General features: G+C 42.7%; 1 protein-coding gene across 1 annotated transcript in view; it reads right to left on the minus strand.

Annotated features, from left to right (window-relative positions):
• Positions 1 to 23,422, minus strand: part of LOC135316433 (lamin-B2) — a 38,996-nt gene that overhangs the window by 9,821 nt on the left and 5,753 nt on the right. Inside the window, exons 2-7 of the mRNA XM_064469817.1 lie at positions 17,431 to 17,567; positions 6,186 to 6,342; positions 5,534 to 5,659; positions 2,901 to 3,071; positions 862 to 987; positions 426 to 646 (exon numbers count right to left, since the gene is read on the minus strand). Of these exons, the coding sequence (XP_064325887.1) occupies positions 426 to 646; positions 862 to 987; positions 2,901 to 3,071; positions 5,534 to 5,659; positions 6,186 to 6,342; positions 17,431 to 17,567 (938 nt within the window). The remainder of the gene's footprint in view (positions 1 to 425; positions 647 to 861; positions 988 to 2,900; positions 3,072 to 5,533; positions 5,660 to 6,185; positions 6,343 to 17,430; positions 17,568 to 23,422) is intronic.

Here is a 23,422-nt window from a genome sequence, read left to right on the forward strand (position 1 = left end):
GTGGGAAGGCTATCCATCCCTGAGAAACTTTCCAGTAGTACGATTATGTGATCTGGAAAGCAATGCTAATGAGAGCAACACAGATCACTTAACCCTGCCTTCCAGTGTATCTACTACTTAACACACTATTCTAGGGCCACATAATTTAAAAACAGGAAAACACAGAAGTATAAGCACTCAAAATAAAAGCACAGAATGATACATTCCACTGTACTGAGACCATTATAAAAACCCAAAATAAAATAAAGACAGTGTTCAGACGAGAACACTTTCAAGTGTTCCATGCAACACGTTATTGTGTGATGCGGTATGACTTCAGTGAAATAAAATCTGGGCTTTCCTGCTGAAATGGTAAAAAAAAAAATTATAAGAAATGAAAATAACACCTGCCAGTCCTAAGAAAAGAATGTGGAATCTGTACGTACCTTTCCTCTTCTCCTTCCAGGAGTTTTCGGTAAGCACTGATCTCCATGTCCAGTGCTAACTTAACATCAAGCAGTTCCTGGTACTCTGTAAGCTGCTGCTGCATCTGGTCCCGCATTTCTGTCATTTCCCTCTCCTTTGCATCTAGCATCTTCCTAAACTTTTCCCGCTCTCCAGCCATCATTTCCTCCAATTCATGAATGCGATCCTCTGCTGCGCTAGCCTAGGTAGACAGCACAACGGAAAACCCAGTTGGCATCTATGTGGGTACAGTCACCAAGTTAAAAATACATCTCTCCCCAAATGAAAATAACAAACGTTTGTCTCTGTAAAATTCAGAAGATATGAAGGGACATAAAAGTTAATATATCCAAACAATACAGTGCTCTGTAATAGAGATCACAGAATCACAGATGAAAGCAAATTTAGTCCCTTTACCTGTTTCTGAAGCCCCGAAAGCTGGTAGCTGAGAGCTTCTATTCTCATGCGAGCCTCCTTCAACTCCTCTCGAGCTGCACCAGCAGCTTTATCATTTTGGTCAGAGGACAGTTTGGCATTCTCCAGCTAGAAGGCAAGGTTTATACAAGTCGTTTGCATTGAGTTATAGATACCCTGCAAATATCCTTTTGGTAAAAAAGTTAATACTATGAACCATTACTAATCCATGTAGCTACTCAATATTATTATAAACGTTGTGTGGATAATTTCCATTAGACATAAACCATTGACCAAATCTGAGACTAAAATTGGATCCAGCTGCACCTAGGTTCTAAAATGAGTTTAGAAAGCAAGGGGAGCCACTCTGAAGCTCATCCCTCAATGGGAGGGTTCTCCTTACTCTTTGCATCTCCGGTCTCTGTGAATTATTCTAACTCTATTTTCCTTTGTATGTTCCCTCCATGCAGTAGTAAGGTGAACCTTGCCATCAAAACTATTGAACCTTGTCAAAACACTGTTAGACTTTGTTTAAGTCCATTGAACTTACTGACTTATGTCAAATTATTATTTTACCTCAATAAAACATATTGCTGCTTCTGTCTTTTGAGTGAGGTGCATTCCACTCATCCAAGACAACAGGAAAATAAAATTCTTAAAAATACATGCACTCTTTTGGTTTAAGAAGCATTCTCCTGGATTAAATTACTTGTATGTTCACATTTCCCTTCTACTCTGTTCTGGTGAGACCCCACCTGGAGCACTGTGTCCAGCATCACCTGGAGTCCTCAGCACAGGACAGACATGGACCTGTTGGAGTGGGTGCAGAGCAGGGCCACAAAAATGATCACAGGGATGGAACACCTCTCCTGTGAAGAAAGGCTGAAAGAGCTGGGGTTGTTCAGCCTGGAGAAAAGAATGATCTGAGGAGACCCTGCTGTGGCCTTTCAGGACTTAAAGGGGGCTTAGAGGGAAAATGGGACAGCCTTTTTAGTAGGGCCTGTTGTAATAGGACAAGGGGTGATGGTTTTAAACTAAAAGAGGGGAGATTCAGACTAGATATAAGGAAGAAAATTTTACAGTGAACGTGGTAAGACACTAGCCCAGGTTGCCCAGAGAGGTGGTTGATGCCCCATCCCAGGGCAGGCTGGACAGGGCTCTGAGCAACCTGATCAAGTTGAAGATGTCCCTGCTGGCTGCAGGGGGCTGGACTAGATGGCCTCTAAAGGTCCCCTTCAACCCAAACCATTCTATGATTCTATGATTTCCAATTTATATACCATGGTTTTCATCACCAAAGCTGGTCAAAAAAGGTCCAATACCTTGCCTGAATTTTCCCTACCACCAATGAAACCACAGCTGCATCTAGTAATTTTCCAGTCCAGAACTAACTTAGGTCACTGAAATGTGATAAGGCTTACACACATTTAAAGGAGCAGCAGGGCTAGTAAGAACATTGCAAAAGCCACAGTAAGAGTAAAGTGACAATACAACCTTAGACACAGAGCCCCTCTCAGTGTGTCCATATCATTTTGCAAGCTCACTGTGTCCACGTAAAAGCCCATACTGAAATGCAGTCATTCCCCAAGCTCTCCAACCCATCCCTCCAGGCAGTCAGCTTCTTAGAGCCAATGTACTGCACCTACTGCAAGTCTCCTCCACCACCTCCATTTTGAAGGGAAAACGATCTAATGACGTCAAGAAAAAAAAAACTTACAGCAGAAGGCATTCTCTAATCACTATCGTGGGACATCCACTATTCCCACTGTCTCCTCTGCAGTGTCCAGCACTTCCACATATTTTCTCACAAACTGGCCTTTCTTGGCTAAAGCTATTCCTACCTATTACCTCTGGCTATAATAGTTATAACCTTCCTAGAAATGCATCCGTGCATAAGCACCAGAGGCGGCACTGGAACACTGGGACAAAGCTTCCTCATATTATAATTACTTGTCTCCTTAAAGACAGTTGGGCTGATGGAGATAGTTTTCTCTCACCAACTGGGCCTCCTGTCAGACAGCGCCGTAGTCAGCAGTAGTTACCTTAGCCTGATAGGTCTGCTCAAGTTCCATTTTGTACAGTCTGACTTGTTCATCATGTTGATTTCGCAGATCCTCCAGGGCCTGACTCATTTTGGATTCATACTCCTGTTGGCGACTAGTGTCCACCTCGACCAAACGATGTTCATGTCGTTTTCTCGTTTCCCTTATTTCCTACACACACAAGAGAAAAGAATGGGGACAAATTCCCACAGGAGGGTAAACAGTACAGCAATTACATTCAGACAACAATTAACTATTTCATTACTAATTATTTAGTATATAGGAGCTTCAGTACTAAAGGCATTTAAGCCTAAGAATTGCTGCATGTACTAAGAGATTCCAGTACCGCTCTCATTTGCAGGATATAATTCTTAAAAGTGATCAGACTTAAAAACAGGTTTATAAATATCCATTTACAGTTTAAGTAAGGAGCTGTTTTATGCTACAAAAGTCAAAATGGGGGGATGGGATGGACAGGACGGACAAGAAGAAAACATGAATTTTTACACAGCGAAGAGGTTCCATGTGCTGCACTACAAACCCTTTCCTTCTCAATATACATGCCTAGTTTACAATAGCAGTCTACAAGGAGTCAGGTAAAAATGAACACCTTCTGTGACCACTATATATATATTGAAAAAATAATTATAGAGAAAAACTGCATCTTCAAACTTCGCTTGTAAGCATATGCAGATCTCTCTTTTTCTATATACTGGATGACCTCTACTCATTGATTTTGGTTACATTAGCAATAAAGCAGTAACCCAAGCAACCCTAAAGACATAAATATAATATTTTCTGATCAGAGTTTGTACTAAGAAATTTCATTTTTTTAGAGAAGTACGAATTCTCTGTGCCTAGAACACTAGTGCCAAACTAGTGAGATAAGACTTACTAATGTTGAGCTCTGCAGAGACCTAGCCAGGCCTGAATGCATGGAATCAGAAAGAAAGCTTCTCCCTTCAGGGTAGGTGGTTCCTTCAGGGAGTGGTTCTGAGCACTGGGAGGAGGCCTGAAGGGAGCAGCAGGTCCATGAGGAGGAACACCAGGCAAGTGAAGCAAGGCTCACTTTGCACACCAAAACTGGAGTCATAGCAGGCTAACACAAATTCCGAGCGACTTTACCAGTTGTTTCGCAGAAATGTTCTTCCATCTAAAACCAGACTTTTGGAAACATGCCCTTCTGCTGACAGAAATGTGCCCTGATGTGATCTGGAAGCTTTCCCTTCTCCCTAGTGAATTTTTACACCAAGAAACTAGCAAGCAGCAGTCTCAGCAACTGTAGGCAATGACCCCTTGGAAGGCCACAAAAATACCAGAGGCTTTCCAAGTATCAGGTGAAGGACTGAGCTGATGCAGCAGTTCAACACCACTAGCACAAGCAGGCTTCACTTGCCACACTCTCACTCATGATGTTCTATGTCTAATGGAGCTTTGGACCCTTCACTGAACCAAATGAATTCACTAACCTAAAAGAAACCAATTCCTTTTTTTCTTCATGTGTTGAATTGGTCCATACAAGGATCAAGGAGCTCCAGGATGGCTAAAGGCACACCCCCACTTCAGCACAGCAAGCTTTAAGATTAGCTTCTGCTGTCTCATTTAGCTTCACCTTTAGTCAGTAGTAACACAATTCTCCTCAGGAAGCAAAGTTATTTTAAGGCCCTACAACCAAGCAAGGGTCTGTCATTGCAGCAATCCAACTACTCCAGGGCGTGGATGTGAGACAATGGTCAGTAGTACTCACGGTGATCTACCTGGTTGGTTTCTTTGCCCTGCTCCATGTCCTGTCCTCCACACACAGCCCTGCCCCATCCCTTAGTCCAGTCTGGGCACTCACTTGATTCCATGGTAAGACATAACTCAGCCGCTAACGGGCAAAAATTAACCAAAAAACCCTAGAGTGTTTTAGTAGTTAATCAGACTGAAATGGTTTGGTGCATGGTAAGCCAAACATCACAACTAGCGGAGGTGAGACGAAGGGCAGAAGCACGTAGCGATTGCTCAGCAGCCACTAATTGATTAAGCTTGCAGTAGAACCAGAGTTGGTTTTCACAAGATGGAATAAACTGACATAAAACTTTGCACATGGTAGAAAGAGAAGGTCATGCTTCCCTTTCCCAATCCCCACCTGTGCATTCCCACTATTTATTTTATAAAATCTCTGGTCCTCACTAGGACTGCTATGAGCCAACTCAACTCACTAAACAGGCAGAAAACTACCCCTGCCAAAAGCAGGGTAATTTCATACTGTTCTCATCCATGAAAACAGGTTATAGTCAGGTCCAACAACCACTAGAGTTGTGCAAAGTGGTGCAAGTAAGGAGCAAGGACCATGCAACCACATCCAGAGAGAGGGAACAAGCCTCTCCCTTTCCCACAGCAGTCAGCTGCTATAGCTCACCTAATGTCACATAGAACAATACCATTGTCCTTTGGCTCTCATGACAGCTCTGCCACTGATTTACCATGTAACTCTTGCAAAACCTTCAACTATTTTATTACTCAACCCATTTATAGCAAGGATAATACCAATTTTCCCTACCTGAACTAGTTAGTAATTGCTTATAGTCAGTTGAATAAAAGCTACATAAACTTCAGAGACTATGATGAGATTACTAGGTTGATAATACCTCCTCAAACACATTCTTCCTGAAATCCAGATCCTCTTGCAAACTCTGGCACCGGTTCTCCAGGTCCACACGCATGAGCGTCTCTTTCTCCAACTGCTTCTTAGCCACAGCATGACCATCTTCAGCCTAGTTAAGAATTTTAAAAATAAAAATTTAATTTTGTCTGGATCCCTATTTTCCATCCCCATAATCCCTTTATGGTCTTCATTTTCCATCTTTGGACCAATTATCCACAACAACAAAACTCATGTCAGCCACTGATTTTAAAAAAAGAAAAAAAAAAGAGTGCGTGTGTGCCTGCTTATGAATATTTAAAACAAGCTTTCATGTTTGTATAGCAGTTATTTAAAACATAGGATTATTTCAATACAGTATGGCAATGGAGCCGAGGATTATTAATTCCTCAAGCACAATAAATTGCATGCTCTTAAGCTTTTGACTAGCAAAATTTCTAAAACACCATGTCACTTTGGTTGTCTTATAGAGATTTCTTACACTTTTGTTTTCTATCCAAGAGCGGCAGGCAAAGATTCAACAATAAGCAAGCTGGATCAACAATGTTCAGACTATAAACTAATTGCAAAGAAAACTAATAAATTGTACAATACACAGCCTCTCCTGTGCTAAAGCAAGGAAGCATTCACTGCCATACCTTAGCCAGCTGGGCGCGCAGATCAGCCACCTCTGCTTCCAGACTGCGTTTCTCATTCAGGACAGTATTGAGTTCTGCCTCGCTTCTGTGGAACAGCACTTCAAGATCCTTAATGCGACCCTGAGCCACAGACAAATCTGCATCTTTCTTCTTGTAGCTGAAAAAAACAAAAGTTAATTATATTTATAGGTGGGTGCACACACATCTTGAGCATGTCTTTGTTACAACTACAGCTATTTTGTTATTATACACATTTTATTAGGATTAGTGTGCCACTAGGTGGCTCCTAGAGTAACCTACAAATGTAGCTAATAAAAGTAATCATAAACACCTCTTAAAACTCACAGCTTGTACCAATGTGTTGTAAATGCATTGCCTAATAAAGAACATATGTCATGGGCAGGCAAGGGAAAACAAGAGGGCAGCTCTGACAGCTAAGAAACAACAACAAAGCTGCTTTACACACAAGGTGTGTAAAGAGCAGTTTTCCACCTCACTGCTGCACAGCACATTTAATTGCTGACATCTATCACATTGGACTATGACCCCTGAGAAGCAGAGCACATGCGTCTCCCAAAGAGGCCTATGAGCATCCCCAGTGTTTTGTACTTGATGTGGCCAAGAGCATTCTCTAAGATATAAAGTAATCCACTAGGGAAGTGTGGCCACTTCTCAGGAATAAACCAATATTTCTTCAGCAGCTTTCGTTATGAGCAAAGCAGCCCTGCTCACTTTAAATATGATTATTTGAGCTGTTATATCCAACTCTCAGAAATCTTCAAGGTCATCTTCCTCCTGCCCACCAAGTATTTGTCTACCTTTTCCTCTAACATACTGACTTTCTGCATCTTCTTTAGGTGTGTGTTGTTATTAAAAACTGTTTTGTTATGTGAAGTAATCCTTCCTTGCTGCAGTTTAAGCTTGCTATTCTGCTCTCACACCACTAAGAACACAAGGAATGACTTTTTGACTTTTTCTCTTAAACCATCTTAGAATTCATTTTTCTCCTTCCCTTTCCTCAAACTTCTCTTCTATAGATCTGTAGTTTTCACTTTGAAGAGGAATCCTACTACCTATAGGCTTTAAAAAGTTCTGTATTTGGTCGGTAACTCCAAACGTGGAAGAAACATTATGTTTGAAAAGGAAAGAAAAGGTGAAAAATCAATGCTTTACATTATACAAACCTTGCTTCCCAGCCGAAATCCTGAGTCTTGGTTCCCAAACTCTGATCACTTGTACTGTCCTCTTGAATTTCTAATTTGCCCATAACTCCAACAAAATGCAATACCCAGAATTATTTTACAAAAATCCTGCTTTATGAGGTATTGGTGTGCCTACAGACAGTATTTCTTTACGTTCGACAGCATGATGTGCATGTTCTCCTAACTACAGGATGAAATGACACATTTATTTTGTGATACTCTCTAGCTACAAGACTCATGTGTTCCCTCTGTATTCCTTGGCGTAGATCTCCGATTTTGTTTTCATTTAACTGTAACTAGTTGTCCTTAATCATTGGTGCAATCTGTCACTGTGAATCCTGTTCTGCAACATATGTGCAGTGTCTTCAGGCTCAGCAGCTTGCAGGAAACATATAGACTTCTACTTAGAAGACAGTTATTTAGCAGCAACCAGAAAGTCTTCAAAATAGACTCCCCAGACTCATGTCCTTACACCACATGTGTCACAGAGTAAAACAAGCCACCGTGCATGTGTCACAGACAATCAGATCTGGAAACCTCCTGTCTGTGCAGTACCTAAAAGGCAAATGCCACTTCACACCAAGTATGAACAGCAGTGTACGCTTACACAGCCCATAGCTTCCTCCCAGCTGCAGAAGCCAGGCAGCATGCCAGTATTCCCAGGGAGACAGAAATGAACAGAGGTGTTCAATGCACAGCTTGACAAAGCACCATAAAGAATTCCTGACAGTGATAAGTGACTTCTGCTCCTTCATGAACACTGACACTGGAAGACAACACCAAGCTGCTTTCATTCACATTTTTATTTGCATTTATAATTTCAGCCTGGTTTATTGCCGTCATGCAAAAAATTGACAGAAGGCTTTACAAAGGTGCAACCTGATTTGGGGGTCTCTGAGATGCCTGGAAGCTACAAAGGGCAGTTGATGTGTCTGTTGAGATGAACCAGTGTTCTTTGAAGGACACCCTCTAGACCTCTTTTTTCCAGAAAGCAGCCACATTTGCCCAAAGGAAATATTTCAGTGACCATGCGGGGTAGCAGGCAGAATCTGCAGCAAGACTGTCACACAACTCAGAGTTGGGAGCTTGCAGCTCAAGCAAGACCACTGCTAAAAGGAGTGGAGGCCTACATATATCTACCTCCAAGCTTTGCTTGACTTACAGACCTGTGACACCGGTAAAGATACGAACAGGCACTTCCTGAACATCAGGACCGGAGACTTTCCTTAACAGGCCGAAGTCACCTCTGCTATGAGTGAATGGACCCTGCTCACTACACCAGGTCTGGTTCAGGACGCTCGTGGGAGGGTGCTGTTCTACCAAAGCAAGTGTTGTGCACCTCGTTAGTAAATTAACTATTCCCATCTATACCTCCTCCATTCTTCCCCTCCCTCCCTCAATCAGTCAAGTTTTGTCAAACAGCTAAAGGTACACACAAAAAACGCTGGAAGCTGTTACATAGCGTATAGAAAAGAACCGTACTTGCTTCAGAATTATATCAGAATGTCTGGGTTTTTACAATATTTTAATCCTAGATTAAAAATACATCCCCACTCCTGACACAAACATCTTTAAGCTAAAAAGTTAAGCTGTTCCTTATACCATATATACATTGTTAGAACATCCTAAAGATCTTTTACTTTTTATAAAGTCAAACTATCCAACTGCTTTATGAACCTAGTTATGAACTTGGCTCAATACAAAAAATTCTAAATTCATGAGTTGTGTTCAAGGTACTAATGTACATACATGTATGTATTGTACATGTTGAAGATACACAGAATCATAGAATGGCTTGGGTTAGAAGGGACCTAGTGCCATCTAGTGCCACCCCACAGCCATGGGCAGGGACATCTTCCACTAGGTCAGGTTGCTCAAAGCCTCATCCACGCTGGCTATGAACACTTCCATGGAGGTGGCATCCAAAGCTTCTCTGCACAACCTCTTCCAGTTTCTCCCCACCCACCAGGTAAAAAATTTCTTCCTAATACCTAAATTAAAAGAGGGTAGATTTAGTTTAAAACCATTACCCCTCATCCTATCACTACACTCCCTGATAAAGAGTCCCTTATCTTTCCTGTAGGCCCCCTTTAAGTACTGGAAGGCCATTGTAAGATCTTCCTGGAGCCTTCACTTCTCCAGGCTGAACAACCCCAGCTCTCTCAGTCCATCCTCATACAGGAGGTGCACTCCAGCCCCGGATCATCTTCGTGGCCCTCCTCTGGACCTGCTTCAACAGGTCCATGTCTTTCTCATACTGGGGGCCCCAGAGCTGAGCACAGCACTCCAGGTGGAGTCTCACCAGAACAGAGTAAAGGGGGAGAATCACCTCCCTCAACCTGCTGGTCACACTTCTTTTGATGCAGCCCAAGATACGGTTGGCTTTCTGGACTGCTAGCGCACATTGCTGGGTCATGGTCTGTTTTCCATCAACCAACACTCCCAAGTCCTCCTCCACAGGGCTGCTCTCCATCCACTCATTGCCCAGCCCATACCCATGTTTGGGATTACCCCAACCCAGGTGCAGGACCTTGCACTTGGCCTTGAACTCCATGAGGCTCACAAAGGCCCACCTCTCAAGCCCGTCAAGGTCCCTCGGGATGGCATCCCTTCCCTCAAGAGCATCAACCACACCACATAGGTTTTGGTTGGGTGGTTTTTCACATTAGGAAAAAAAAAACACCAAAGGTGCCTTGCCCTCACAGCAAGTCTCATGTTCAATTTCTTTTCAGGATGTTTCTTTCTTATTTTATTTACAGCTTCTACTTTTGTTGCAAGATGCCAATAACAAACTTACGATTCTATCTACTATTCATTGCAAAACAATTGTCCCCAGCAGTGTGAAGGCCCCTACCTCAAAGTGTCTTTTGTTTCTGAATTTACATTTGAAACCTGATCCTTGATTGTAACTTGACTGCTGATCAAAGAACATGGTAAAGGACAATGACAAGTATGTGTATTGTGAATAACACAAAAAAACTCCACCCCCCACCTCCCCCAAACACCTACAACACAAATATAATTTAAAAGCACAAGCAGTTTTATGACAACAATGAAGGCAATAATTAGAAAATTAAGATATTTCCAAGAAGATCTCCCTCACAGGAAACACTTAAGTTTAGTTAAGATTTAGATGCTTCAACTGGGATATCTGCAATATCCTCATGGTACTGGCAGGTATGGCTTTTTGTCATACGTGTGGGAGGTTCGTACCATAGGACAGGATAACTGACAATGGCTACAGTGCAAGAGACATTGATGTTCAGACACCTGAATCCCACTTGAATAATGGGATATATGATTTCCTGACATTACATTTGCACACTGAACTGAAATGTGTACGGATGCTAGTATCTTAAGCAACAGCTCCCCCCATCTTCTGCAGATGAATCAATAATTTGGAACCAAATCTAGTTTCACTCTTTAAAAAAGCTCCCTCTAAAGAAATTACAGTTTAACATTACTTAAACTAGACTTGAAGGAGTAGATGGATAATATCAGGCTTTCCCATGACGAGCTGTGGGACAACATGCCAAGGTTAGAGGGACAGAGTACCAGCAAGGATACCAGCAAGAGCCCTCAGCCTGTTGCTCTGAGACATGCTGGGTATACTGGAGCACACTGGAAGTCTTACGGAAATGAGCCAGGGGCTCCTGAGGTAATAGGAGCCAACAGGGCAACACCAGTGAAATACCACAAAGAAATTTGGACTTGATGATCTTAGAGGTCTTTTCCAACTTTAATGATTCTATGAATTAAGGTGTGTTCCTCTAAGAAGGTCACATGGCCAACAGCCCATCTAAAGTGCACCAATGCACATGGCATGGGCAACAAAAAAGCTATGACTAGTTGCTGTTACTGAAACTTGGTGGGAATGAATCCCATGACTGGAGTGCAACTATCGATGGCTACAGGCTGTTCAGACAGGACAGGCAAGGAAGGAGGGGTGGATAGGTTGCCCTCTACATCAAGAAATTGATAGATTGTGAAGAGCTGTCTCTGAAGAATAGCCACAAGCAGGTTGAAAGCAGGTAAGAATAAGAGACTGAGGCAAGCAACACAGGCAACCTTGTGTTCGGTGTTTACTACAGGCCCCTGATCAAGGGGAGCCTATTGACAAATCCTTCTTAATCCAGCTACAGGAGGCATCGTGCTCACAGGCCCTCATTCTTCTGGGGGACTTCAACCACCCAACATCTGCTGGAAAAGTAGCACAGTGAGCTGCAGGCAATCCAGGAGCCTGCTGGAGTACATTGAGGAAAACTTCTTATGGCAGGTAACAGGCAGCCCTACCAGAGGGGATGCGATGGCAGGATCTGATGGTCACCAACACAAGTGAGCTAATATGTGTCATCAAGATTGCAGGCAGCCTGGGCTGCAGTGATCACGCACTGGTGGAGTTCACAGTCCTGAGGGATAGGGGTTAGGTGAAGAGTAGAGTCAGGACCCTGAACTTTTGGAAATAAAAATTCCAGCTGTTCAAGGAGTTAGTCAATAGGACCCCCTGGAAAACTGCCCCTGGGGACAAGGGAGCAGAAAAGAGCTGCAGATCTTTAAGGATGCTATCCATAGAGCACAAGAGCTCTCTTACACCTGGTGAGGTGTAAGAAATCAGGAAAGGAAGACAGGACACCAGTATGGCTGAGTTGACACTTGCTGGCCAAACTAAATGCTGGCCAAACTAAATGCAGTGGAAGCAGGGACAAGTGCTGGGAAAGAGTAGAAGGACACTGCCCAGTTGTGTAGGGATGGGGTCAGGAAGGCCATGGCGCAGCTGCAGCCGAACTTGGCAAGGGATGCAAATAATAATAAGGTATGTCAGCCAGAAAAGGAGGGTCAAATAAAAGCATACCCCCACTGATGAACACGACTGGCAAACTGGTAACAGCAGATGAAGAGGAGGCTGAGGTACTCAACAGCTTTTTGCTTCAGTCTTCACTGGCAACCACTCTTCCCATACTTCTCGAGAGGATGGACCACAAGACAGGGACTGAGAGAGCAAAGTCCCTCCCACTCTAAAAGATCAGGTTGGTGACCACCTGAAGAACCTGGATACCTAAGTCTATGCAACCCCACGAGATGCATCCCAGAGTCCTGAGGGAGTTGGCTGATGTTATTGCCAAGTCACTCTCTGTGATATTTGAAAAGTCATGGCAGTCAGGTGAAGTCCCCGGTCACTGCAAAAAGGGGAACATTGCACCCATTTTTAAATAAGGTAGAAAGGAGGACCCAGGGAACTACTGTCCTGTCAGCCTCACCTCTGTGCCTGGCAAGATCACAGAACAGATCCTCCTAGAAGCCATGCTAAGGCACATGGAGGACAGGGAGGTGACTCAAGACAGCCAGCATGGCTTCACCAAGGGCAAGTCCTGCCTGACCAACCTATTAGCCTTTTATGATGGAGTGACTACATCAGTGGACATGGGAAGAGCTACGGATGTCATCTATCTGGACTTCTCTAACGCCTTTGACACAGTTCCCCACAGCATCCTTCTCTCTAAATTAGAGAGATATGGATTTGATGGATGAACTATTTGGTGGATGAACAATTGGTTGGATGATCACATGCAGAGGACAGTGGTCAACAGTTCAATATCCAGATGTAAATCAGGGACAAGTGGTGTCCCTCAGGGGTCTGTACTGGGACCAGTACTATTTAATATCTTCATCAATGACATAGTGGGATCAAGTGCATCCTCAGCAAATTTGCAGAGGACACCAAGCTGAGTGGTGTGGTTGACATACCTAAGGGACAGGACGTCATCCAGAGAGGTGTGGACAGGCTTGAGAAGTGGGCACGTGTGAACCTCATGAAGTTCAACACAGCCAAGTGCAAGGTCCTGCACCTGGGTCTGGCACCCTGCTGTCAATCAATACAGGCTGGGGGATGAAGGAGCTGAGAACAGCTCTGTGGCAAAGGACTAGGGGGTGTTGGTTGACGAAAAACAGAACATGACACGGCAATGTGCAATAGCAGCCCAGAAAGCCAACTGTATCCTGGGCTGCATCAAAAGAAGCGACCAGCAGGTCAAGGGAGGTGATTCTCCCCTCTACTCCACTCTGGTGAGACCCCACCTGGAGCACTGTGTCCAGCATCACCTGGAGTCCTCAGCACAGGACAGACATGGACCTGTTGGAGTGGATCCAGAGCAGGGCCACAAAAATGATCACAGGGATGGAACACCTCTCCTGTGAAGAATGGCTGAGAGAGCTAGGGTTGTTCAGCCTGGAGAAGAGAAGGCTCGAGGAGACCCTGTTGAGGCCTTTCAGGACTTAAAGGAGGCATTGCCAGCAGAGATAAGAAGTCATCATCCCACTCTACTCAGCACTTGTCAGGCCACACCTGGAGTACGTTGTACAGTTATGGTTCCCTCTATACAAAAAGGATGTGGACAGGCTGGAAGGGGTCCAGAGAAGGGCCACCAGGATGATCAGAGGACTGGGAAGCTGCCATATGAGGACAGGCTGGGAGAGCTGGGTTTGTTCAGCCTTGGGAAAAGGAGGCTCAGAGGGGATCTCCTCACCATGTACCAGTACTTAAGGGGTAGCTACAAAGAAGATGGAGGCTCCCTTTTTACAATGAGTCAGATGGAGAGGACAAAGGAGAATGGACCCAAGTTGCTCTTGGGGAGATTCTGATTGGACATGAGAGGGAAATTTTTCACTGTGAGGACAGTCACCACTGGAATAATCTCCCCAGGGAAGTGGTTGACTTGGCCACGTTGGACACCTTTAAGAGTCGTCTGGACAGGGTGCTGGGCCATCTTGTTTAGACTCTGCTCTTCCCAAAAAGGTTGGACTAGATGGCTATCAGTGGCTTCTAACAGAGATTACCAGGCTAGATGGATCTTTGGTCCAATCCAATCTGCTCTAGAAAATGCCTCGGGATGCTTCTTGTAGACTTACTAGGCAAGATGATGTCCAGTTATCTCTAGCACTAGAAAACGCAGAAAACGTTAGAACGTCAGTAACATGTTAAGTAAAAGAAATCTGAAATAACCAGAACATGTGCCAGGGCGTCCAAACCCCACGAGCTGAATTCGCACTCACACAGAATACTGGGGTAGTATCATTTGTCAGTATCTGAACAAGTTGCAGAAAGACATAGGCTTAAATGCTTGCTCTGAAGTCCAGTGCACTGATACCTTGGTTCTCTCCTAGACCACAGGCCCTGTCACAAATCCCTGTGTACCCACTGAGGGTCTTCCTACAGGCTGGTCAGATGCTCCCCAAATCCACTGGGGCTGTGCAGGCAGATAGCCTCAGGAGCAAACTAAGAGCAGGGCTCCTTTAGACACAAACTAGGCCTGACATCAGCACACCCTGTTGCCTCCCTGGAACATCCTCAGTGCTTTCAGGAAAGGGATTTCCACACTCACCAACCCAGACTTTAGGAGAAAGAGAGAAAAGGGAAGTCAGCTCTTGCAACAGCAGGATGGCTATATTTGGATCCTATAGCTAGAAAAGCCCTGCAAGCCTGTAGCTCGGCAACTAAAATTCAAGTCAGTCTGACATTGAGGAAACACTTCCCTCATATAATTTCAAGCCAATGTTTTCTCTACTCTGCCTGCTCCAACTATCCCTCTTCTTCTCCCTCTCTCACATGGGGGACCAGAGGAGAGATGTCCCAAGACAGAAGCCTATTATCTCCTGTCCCAACAACCCAACCTATTCCAAGCGAACAATGAAGTGAGAGTGTCTGGGATCCTTCCTGGCCAGACTGTGCTGGCATCCTTAAGCCTCTCCTCTGTCATGAGCTTGAAAGAGAGATCGAGGTAGTCATTGTGAACATAAAATTACACACTAATGTACTCTTCCACTACACACAGTTCTCAAAGCACTGACGCAAGCTTGGCCTGTGCAAAGCACCATCTGACTGTCAGCATGGGCAGGAAGGACTTCAGTCAAGAGCTAGGTGTCAAGTAGACACTGTGCAAACCAGGCAAACAGACTTTTAAAAGCTGTGTTTGCAAGAATCACATTTAAAATCTGGCCATGTCACAAGCATAACTCTCCACATGGCCCACGCTAGGCACCCTAAGAACACTCCCAAGTACATTACAAGTGTCTTAAGGGACTGGAAGCAATCTGGTAGAGAAACTTTCAAGCCAAAGAGAAGTTCAATTCTGTTCTTACAGTCCACAGGAGTAGAGAGAAAACCAGGTATATTTTCCTTATATTTAGTCTATCTCAGAAAACAAAAACAAATTTGAAATTTGTCTGGCAGAATTAACAGTCACTGAAGTGACTGGTAAGGGGCAACTCAGCTGTCCAAACAAAGGGCAAGGGAGATGATGACCCAAGGGAAAATACCATCTCTATCACTTTTAAGTGCACAACATTCCATATCAGTGTATCTGTAAAGTCTCTTAGCGCTATCAAAAAGCCAAAAGAACTGTAATCAATCAGCACTGATTCTCATTAGCTGCCAAGTGAAGATACTTTGGACAAGGATACCTTTATCAAAATACAGAAATAAGCACCTTGCAGAAAAGGAGAGATGAGCCAAATTCCTAGTTACCACTGCTGCTCTCTTTTGGAGCTTGCTTTAAAAGCCAAGCAAGCAGAGTATTTGCTATCACCAACACGAGAGAGAGAACCTTGATGGTCATGTAACACCAACTGCCACGCAAAATATATTATCTGAAATAAATGCTGAGAGCACTGGCCTAAGCCTTTTAAGAGGGAAACCAGTCCCAACAGGAGCATCACAGTAGGGCTGGGCAGTATTAATCTCACTTAACTTTAGGGGTTTACATCCGACCTGGTTACCAGAGGGTTTTCTTATGGTTAAGAAAGGCCTAGTTAACTGAGTCCATACACTTTAGTGCACAGGCTTGTCTGAACACAGGCAGGCATATCATCTGGCATGAAATGTGCACAGAGTTCAATAGGCTTTACAGTGACTTACGCAGAGATGCTTACTCTATAGCTATTTTGTATTTGGACAGTTATTTTAGGGGCAAAGTCCACAGAAAAACCCCAATGGCTGACTTTAACAAGAAGGCCCAACACAGAAAAGAAGATCCAGGGATACAGCGAAGTTTACAGCAAAAACAAGAAATACTTCATCATAAATCAACTAGCTAGTCAGAAGAAACACAGGGGAGGGAAACGCTTCATTTCTTTTATAACCACTGAGATGCAAATGAAGGGAGACGGGAGACTTACAGTAGGCCTGTTCTGGCACTGTTGGATTAAAAGCAATTTTATGGCCAACATTTGTATACAGGTGATGTACATACGGACAATTCAGGAGAAATCTCTCCCAAATCTTATCTACTAAAATAGGTACCAAAATTCAACCAGAAGCAAAAAATAATTTTCCCACCACATATACTAATTTTAAAATGAAGTTTCAACTGCTAAACAGTTTTTTATTACAAAAACTCCCTAGTGGGAATAGAAATAATGGATTATGCTTGGCTTTAGCAGCCAGTTATGCCAGTTCTTTTTGATGCAGACCGAACAGCAGCTTTTAAAAAGGTAGTCGGTACGAGGCCTTTTCCAGCACACTTACATTGTAGCTTCATGTGTTTCAAGGCAACACTGCTTCCATATTCCCAAATTGCTCAGGGACACCGTTCTCCTTTGCCCTAATTTCTGCCATCAGCCAATAGAGTGACCCAGGCAATAAAACTGACAATGTTTAAATATTAGCCTTCTTTGGATGGGTTGATTTTAATCTAGATCAGTTGCTCAACCCAGTTTACCAAGCAGCTGCACATGTGCATGCTCACAAAAGGAGAGGTACAATAGGGCAGAAGCAGGCGCAACCAGTTTCAGCCTCTAATGTTGGAATTGTTCAAATCACAGTATATTAATCTTATATCTACCAATACATTTCAGTATATATACTGGTTGGACTATCTGCTCTGATTAGCTGTACCAACAGCCTAAGGAACTTCCCTCTGACAAGCCTGGATCTTCTCACTGATCTGGAATGCTTCCAAAAGGCATTTTAAGAAGCATCAACAGTATCATTCTCACTGCAAATATTGCCCATTTTAATAAAAAAAAGTATTATGCAGGGCTTTCCTTACCTTTTATTGAACTCCTCAAGTTCCGCTCTCAGTTTCCCGATTTCAATCTGTAGTCTTGCCCTCTCTCTGGCTGTTTCATCCAGAACTCTTCGAGCATCAGCCAGTTCAGACTCATAGAGACTCTTGATTCCACTCACCTAAGGGGAAAAGAAGTATTCAGATGTAAGAACACCCCAAAGACTAACTATCAAAGAATTGAAACACAGCACCAGGTTTCACAAAGCTTTCTTTGAAAAAAGGGTACATGACACAATTTCTGTAGAATGTTCTTAAACTACTTCAAACTTTTGCAATTAATATGCACCTACAATTAGATGTCATCTAGTCACAAAGACAAGATTTCATTTTTATTCCCAGTGGGACACAACAAAACAAACTATGTTAGAAGTGTGCAAGCCTTCCAAAGAGGTAAATTGAAGCAGACCAGTACACCCTACAATCAAATCTTATCTTCTTATTTGCTCTCATTTCCAATACTGATGCTTTAGGAGATTTTTTTAAACAGTAGTATCACTTAAAGGTAAGTGATACCACTTAAAGGTGGTAGACTTGTTGAATACAGGTCCAAGGCCCAATTTGACTCTGCTGCTCTTGCACTATAAAGCTAAAAAGAATTTGAAACTAGATGAACTACAGAAATGTGAACTGTTCAGAGATGAGCTTCCACTCCTGTTCTCTACCTCAGATAAGGACCTACAGACTTCTCCCTGTCCCAACTCAATATATCACATAATCAGCTATTCAGACTGCAGCAAGGCACCCCAAAGTCTTCCACACCTTTATTTTTTTTAGAATGCAAGATTATTTGTAAGGTATAAAAGACAGCTAAAATGTCAAGACCATATAAGATTCAGAAACAGGTTTTGAACAGAAGCAAAAATTCAGGAACAGAGCAATCAGGGAGTGAGAAGAGCCAAAAGCAGAATGTACCAACTTTAGGAAAAGAAATTTCATAACAAAGCATAAAATGTAGAAACAAGAAAGCAAACTGTGCTATTCCTAGGAGTGCCTATTTCAACATCAGAGCGGCACCAAAGACAGACTCAACCATCTAGTCTTCAAATAGACTGATTAAACGCAGTCAGGATATAATTAAGATCCTGATAGGCTATATTCTCATAAAACTTCTGAAATTAACTAAAATATGACAGTATAAGGGCTGAGAAGCCTTAGTTACCATGCATACCAAATATGCATGCATACCAGAAATGAGTTGGCTGTCTATCCATCTGTGCTATCTTACTTTTCTTTAAGGAATTAGTTGTTTCAAGCTTTATTCAACTTAAGTTTTCTTTTAGGGTCTGTTTGTTGTTTGTTTTTTTCCTTCTCCATAGCGACAGCCACAGGTTGTTTAGGGCACAAGCCAATACAACTCTGTATCATCAGTTACAAAACTTAGGAAGTTCTACAAAGCAATGTACCATGACTATGCTAAACTCATTCATACCACACTCTACAACACCAAGAAGAAATTGGAGATTTTAAGGCTGTAAAGCCTTTCATTATGGATGACCCTTGAGTAAAAATACAGTATTTGCAAATTGCAATACAAAATAGAATCGCCCAAAGGCTAAGGACTGATTCTGCACCATCAGGTACTGTATCTACAATGCTCCTTCTCTAATGGCGGCCCTTCTTTAGACCATCAACCCTGAAATGTGCCAAAATCCTTGCCCTAGGACATCTACCGGGAACTTGGGGCTGTATTGGCTTAGGTTCAGAGACACACATTAAATCACAGTGCAGGATGCAAGGACAAATCCCTTCCAGTACTCCAGGGCATAAACTGGAATTGCATGCTGAGGTACAAAGGAAGAATGCCTTTCCCCCTAGGTTTTTGTGAATACTGTCACAAAGATGTATTGCTGTGTGATACTTACAGTAGATTATTTACACTTTTGAGGCATTACCGACAATACAGAGCTTAACAACACCGAAACAACAATGGTCTCAACAGAGACTGAACACTTAATGCAATTGCTGTGTAGAGAGAATAGGGCTAGATGGAGTCAAAAACTGCGTGATGAAAGCAGTTTCAGAACCTGTTGGTAAAAAGAGAACCAGAGACTACTTCTTAATTAGAAAGGTCTGATTCATTCACAGCATAACCGGTTGTGGTAGCTGAGTACGTGTTTTTTCTCCTGCAGCATGTTAACCTCTTCTCTGCTCCTATTCCAGTAACAAACATGAGAAGGAAACACACAGGTCCAATTCACAGTCCAAAGTAAGTGTTAGTCAAAAAGCCACTATCACTAGAATTTTAAGCTAATGCACTGAGCAGACAGAAATAACTGAGACATAAGGACACATTAAAGGTTCCAGCACAGGGAGGCAGCAGACAGCTGGAAGCAGCAACACCTTCAATCACTGCAAAAAACACCCCAAAAACCTAAACCCACACACCACACCCAAAAACCCAAACCCTCCCCAGAACAAAAGGATGCAAAAAGATTATGGATTCATGACAACATTGATAAAAGTTTTAAATGATCAAACTGAACTGGAGGACAGTTCAAGATGGCCTTTCTAGATCATAAAAAGTAGCACCTTTTTTATTTTCAGCACCAGTCAAGCTGAGAAGAGAGAACCAAACACAGCAGCAGGCCCAAAGGAAAGTAAGTAGTGCCATCTTAGCTGAACTAGCCTGGTATTATGTCCTTGACTAAACTTCTAGCCCAACACATTTATTTACCGAAAGCACCTTCTATGCCAGCACTGAAAGAAATTCTGTATTTCTGTTCCCTGAAATTGTCACTCCTCAAACTCTGTTCTGGTGGAAGAAACTTAAGAGTCTGACTCTGAAAATCTACAGATAAGTATGATCCCCAAAGTGCCTCTTTTTAGTGTACACCTATGATTTTGCTTTGTTTTGACTCTGCAGACACTCTTCTGCCCACTCCCTTTTTTAAACCACTTTACATTTGCTAATCAGTTTGGTCTCTAGTACAGTGACACTTCCAGACATTCTTAAAAAGGTGCTGTTAAACCAAAGCACAACCTCCTAGACAAGCCTCACATGCCCCTTCTGGACACCCACACACAAAAAAATAAAAGTCAACAGGAACAGCAGCAAGCATCCACAGCAACAAGAGAGGAATTTGAATAAATGCACCTGACAACTGTAAAGCCCATTCCTGGTTCTTTGGCTCATCACACTTCTGAGCAGAGTGCCACCAGACAGTGTGTACCTGTCCTTGAACACTTCCAAAGAATACTGGATGCAAGAGATAAGATGGAAGACATGGTCAGACAGGTTTTGCCATCTTCTATCCATGGAATCTATCAATTCAAATTCCTCCCTTCATTTGTTGTTCCTCATCATTTTGTTTGGGTTACCACAACTGATTGTCTCCTGCTCCCCACATCTGAGAAAGACACAAACTCATTCTTGAAGCCAATGCCAATCCTTCCAGTGTAAGCCAGTAAGAGCAGCAGCTGGTAGCAAATGCTGACGGAGAAAGTACAGAGAATGAGTCAAACAAACTGATTCTTCACTTAAACTCCCAGCTTCTAAAAACTGAAAAAAAAAAAAATCTGAGCCAAAAATTGATTCCAGGCACCAAAAACCAGCAGTCACCAAATACTGTTAATTTGTCTAACCCTTTTGTAAATCTGTTTAGCTTTTGGTTTCCACAACATCAGAGAGCATCATACAAGCACAACTAGTGGATTAAGACCTACTGCTTGATAATTTCATTTCATGCCTTTAGATCTAGTGTTGTAAGAAATGCTGAATATTTTCTTCCTAGACAGAGCTCTCTGTTTGGACTTGTGACTTAGAGACCTTAGCTATCTTATCTCTTTTCCAGATTTGCTCCTGGTCACAAATTATTCTGCCATTCTGCTCATCTTTGTCACCTTTTACTTACATACTTTTCCCAGGCTCTAGATTTTTTAAAATAGGTTAAGAGAAATTCAAGCAGCATCCAGAATACAGAAACAACATTGATTTACACAGTAATTACTGATGACCAGCTGCAAAGGAAAACAGGGACATTATAGGAAATCAGAGAGACAGAAATGCAGTAATTCTAACGGGTTTCAATTAGCCCAAATTGTGGTCCAGGAGGTGATATTTTCATACGCTAGCAGCGAGTGCCATGGCATGGCTAATCCAGAAAGCCACAAGAGAGAACGCAACTCTTCACCTGGTTCTCCGCAGCACATAGGAGAAGATTTGCCAAGATATTGTCAAGAATATCAGTTGATTTGGTTTTAGTATCCTTTCAGAAGCAAGAGAAGGCCAAAAAAAAAAAAATCAACGACTGTTGCAATTGTTTCAGCATGGCAACGGGGGAATACTGAGGTATTTGTTAAAACAAGTAAAAAAAGTTAAGAATAAAATCTTTCTAGAAAGCAAGATATTGTATAAAGACACCATCGTAAACTAAAAAGATCATATATACAAAATATTTTAAGATGACCAAAATGAGGATATGAGACATAGTAAAGCATTGTTCAAAAGGCTGAGGTCATGCACAGACAAGAAAAATAAATTGATCATGACTTCTGTTAATCACAACACAGCATGCAAGCCAAAAAACAGAGTTTGAAGAACAACTCATAAATGGTGTAGAAAGTAATTACTCTTGCTCTGCTCATGAAAAAGGCATAAGGCATACATGAGAGTCTATGGCCACAAGCTGAACGGTTTATGTAGAAGAACCACCTAAAAAACACAGTGAAAACATACCTTTTGGTTTGTTTTGTTGTGTTTGGGGTTTTTTTTTTTTGTTTCGTTGTTGTTGTTTTGGGTTTTGGTTTGTTTATATTGTTTTACACTAACAGTTGCACTAGAGGAATCTTAAGCATCAGTTGAATAGCATTGCATAGACAAGATCAACAAGCAGTAACAAGCCATCACATTTAGAAAGTATGAACAGCTTTCTAAAGCCCACTTTTGAACTAAATCAGTATGTTATTTAAGCTCCCATTTAGAGTCCACTTTGTACTAGAGAATTAGAAGATGGCTCATGCCATACTATTTTCTAAAATAGGAACTACCTGCCACTAAACTCTGAAGTCCATGGCAGTACAGCAGACATTAACCTGAAGAACAGAATTACAGGGCCCACGAGTAGGAGTCATAGCGAGGAAGAATCAACCTGACCTGTGCAAAATAAAAGTTTCACAACCTACTGGACTTGCTCAGTCAACCAGGGAGGAGGTATTCAAGACAATTCTGCTAAACACAAACAAGAAGTAGTGGATACTTGTATAAGCACAACGAAGTGGAGGAAACAGAGTCACACGGTGTGGCTTTTTTAAAGGGAAGCAGCAGACAAGGGAACAAGCACATGAACAAGGGTTTGAAAAGTCAACATGCATTCAGAAAGGGGAGATTGAGCTAAGTCAGTCTGCCTGGACTCCCAAAAGGCTTGAACAACATCCCCCAAAGGGTGCTACAGAGGCCACGCAGAGTCCAAGCAGGCATGGAGAAGAAAAAAAGACGCAGAGCCATCACCTGAACTGAGTTCACTGGAACTGAGGTGAGGTTAATTGGACTGTAGTTCCCTGGATCTTCCTTCTTGACCCTCCTGAAGACAGGCATGACATTAGCTTTCTTCTGATCTTCAGGAACCTCTCCTAATCATCGTGATCTTTCAAAGATAACTGAGAGTAGCCTCACAATTACGTCAGCCAGTTCCCTTAGCACTCATGGGTGCAACACATCAGTCCCATGGACTTATGTCCAGTTTGTTTAGATGTTCCCTATCCTGATCCTCCTCTACCAAGAGGAAGTCTTCCTTGCACACCAGGCTTTCCCTCTGGTCCCAGGGGCCTGGGATTCATGAAGGCTGGTCTAACCACAAGAAAGCATTGAGCACATCAGCTTTCCTGAGTTCAGTCAGGACCTCCTTGCTCATTATTACAAGTTTCCTGCCACCTTTGCTCCATTTCCTGATCGTTGGGATGGACCAGTCTTGGGCTTGGAAGAAGTTATCCTTGAATATCAATGCAGCTCTCATGGACCCCTTTTCTGCCCAGTGCT

This window comes from Phalacrocorax carbo, chromosome 19 (assembly GCF_963921805.1).
Source record: "Phalacrocorax carbo chromosome 19, bPhaCar2.1, whole genome shotgun sequence".
Lineage (NCBI taxonomy): Eukaryota > Metazoa > Chordata > Aves > Suliformes > Phalacrocoracidae > Phalacrocorax > Phalacrocorax carbo.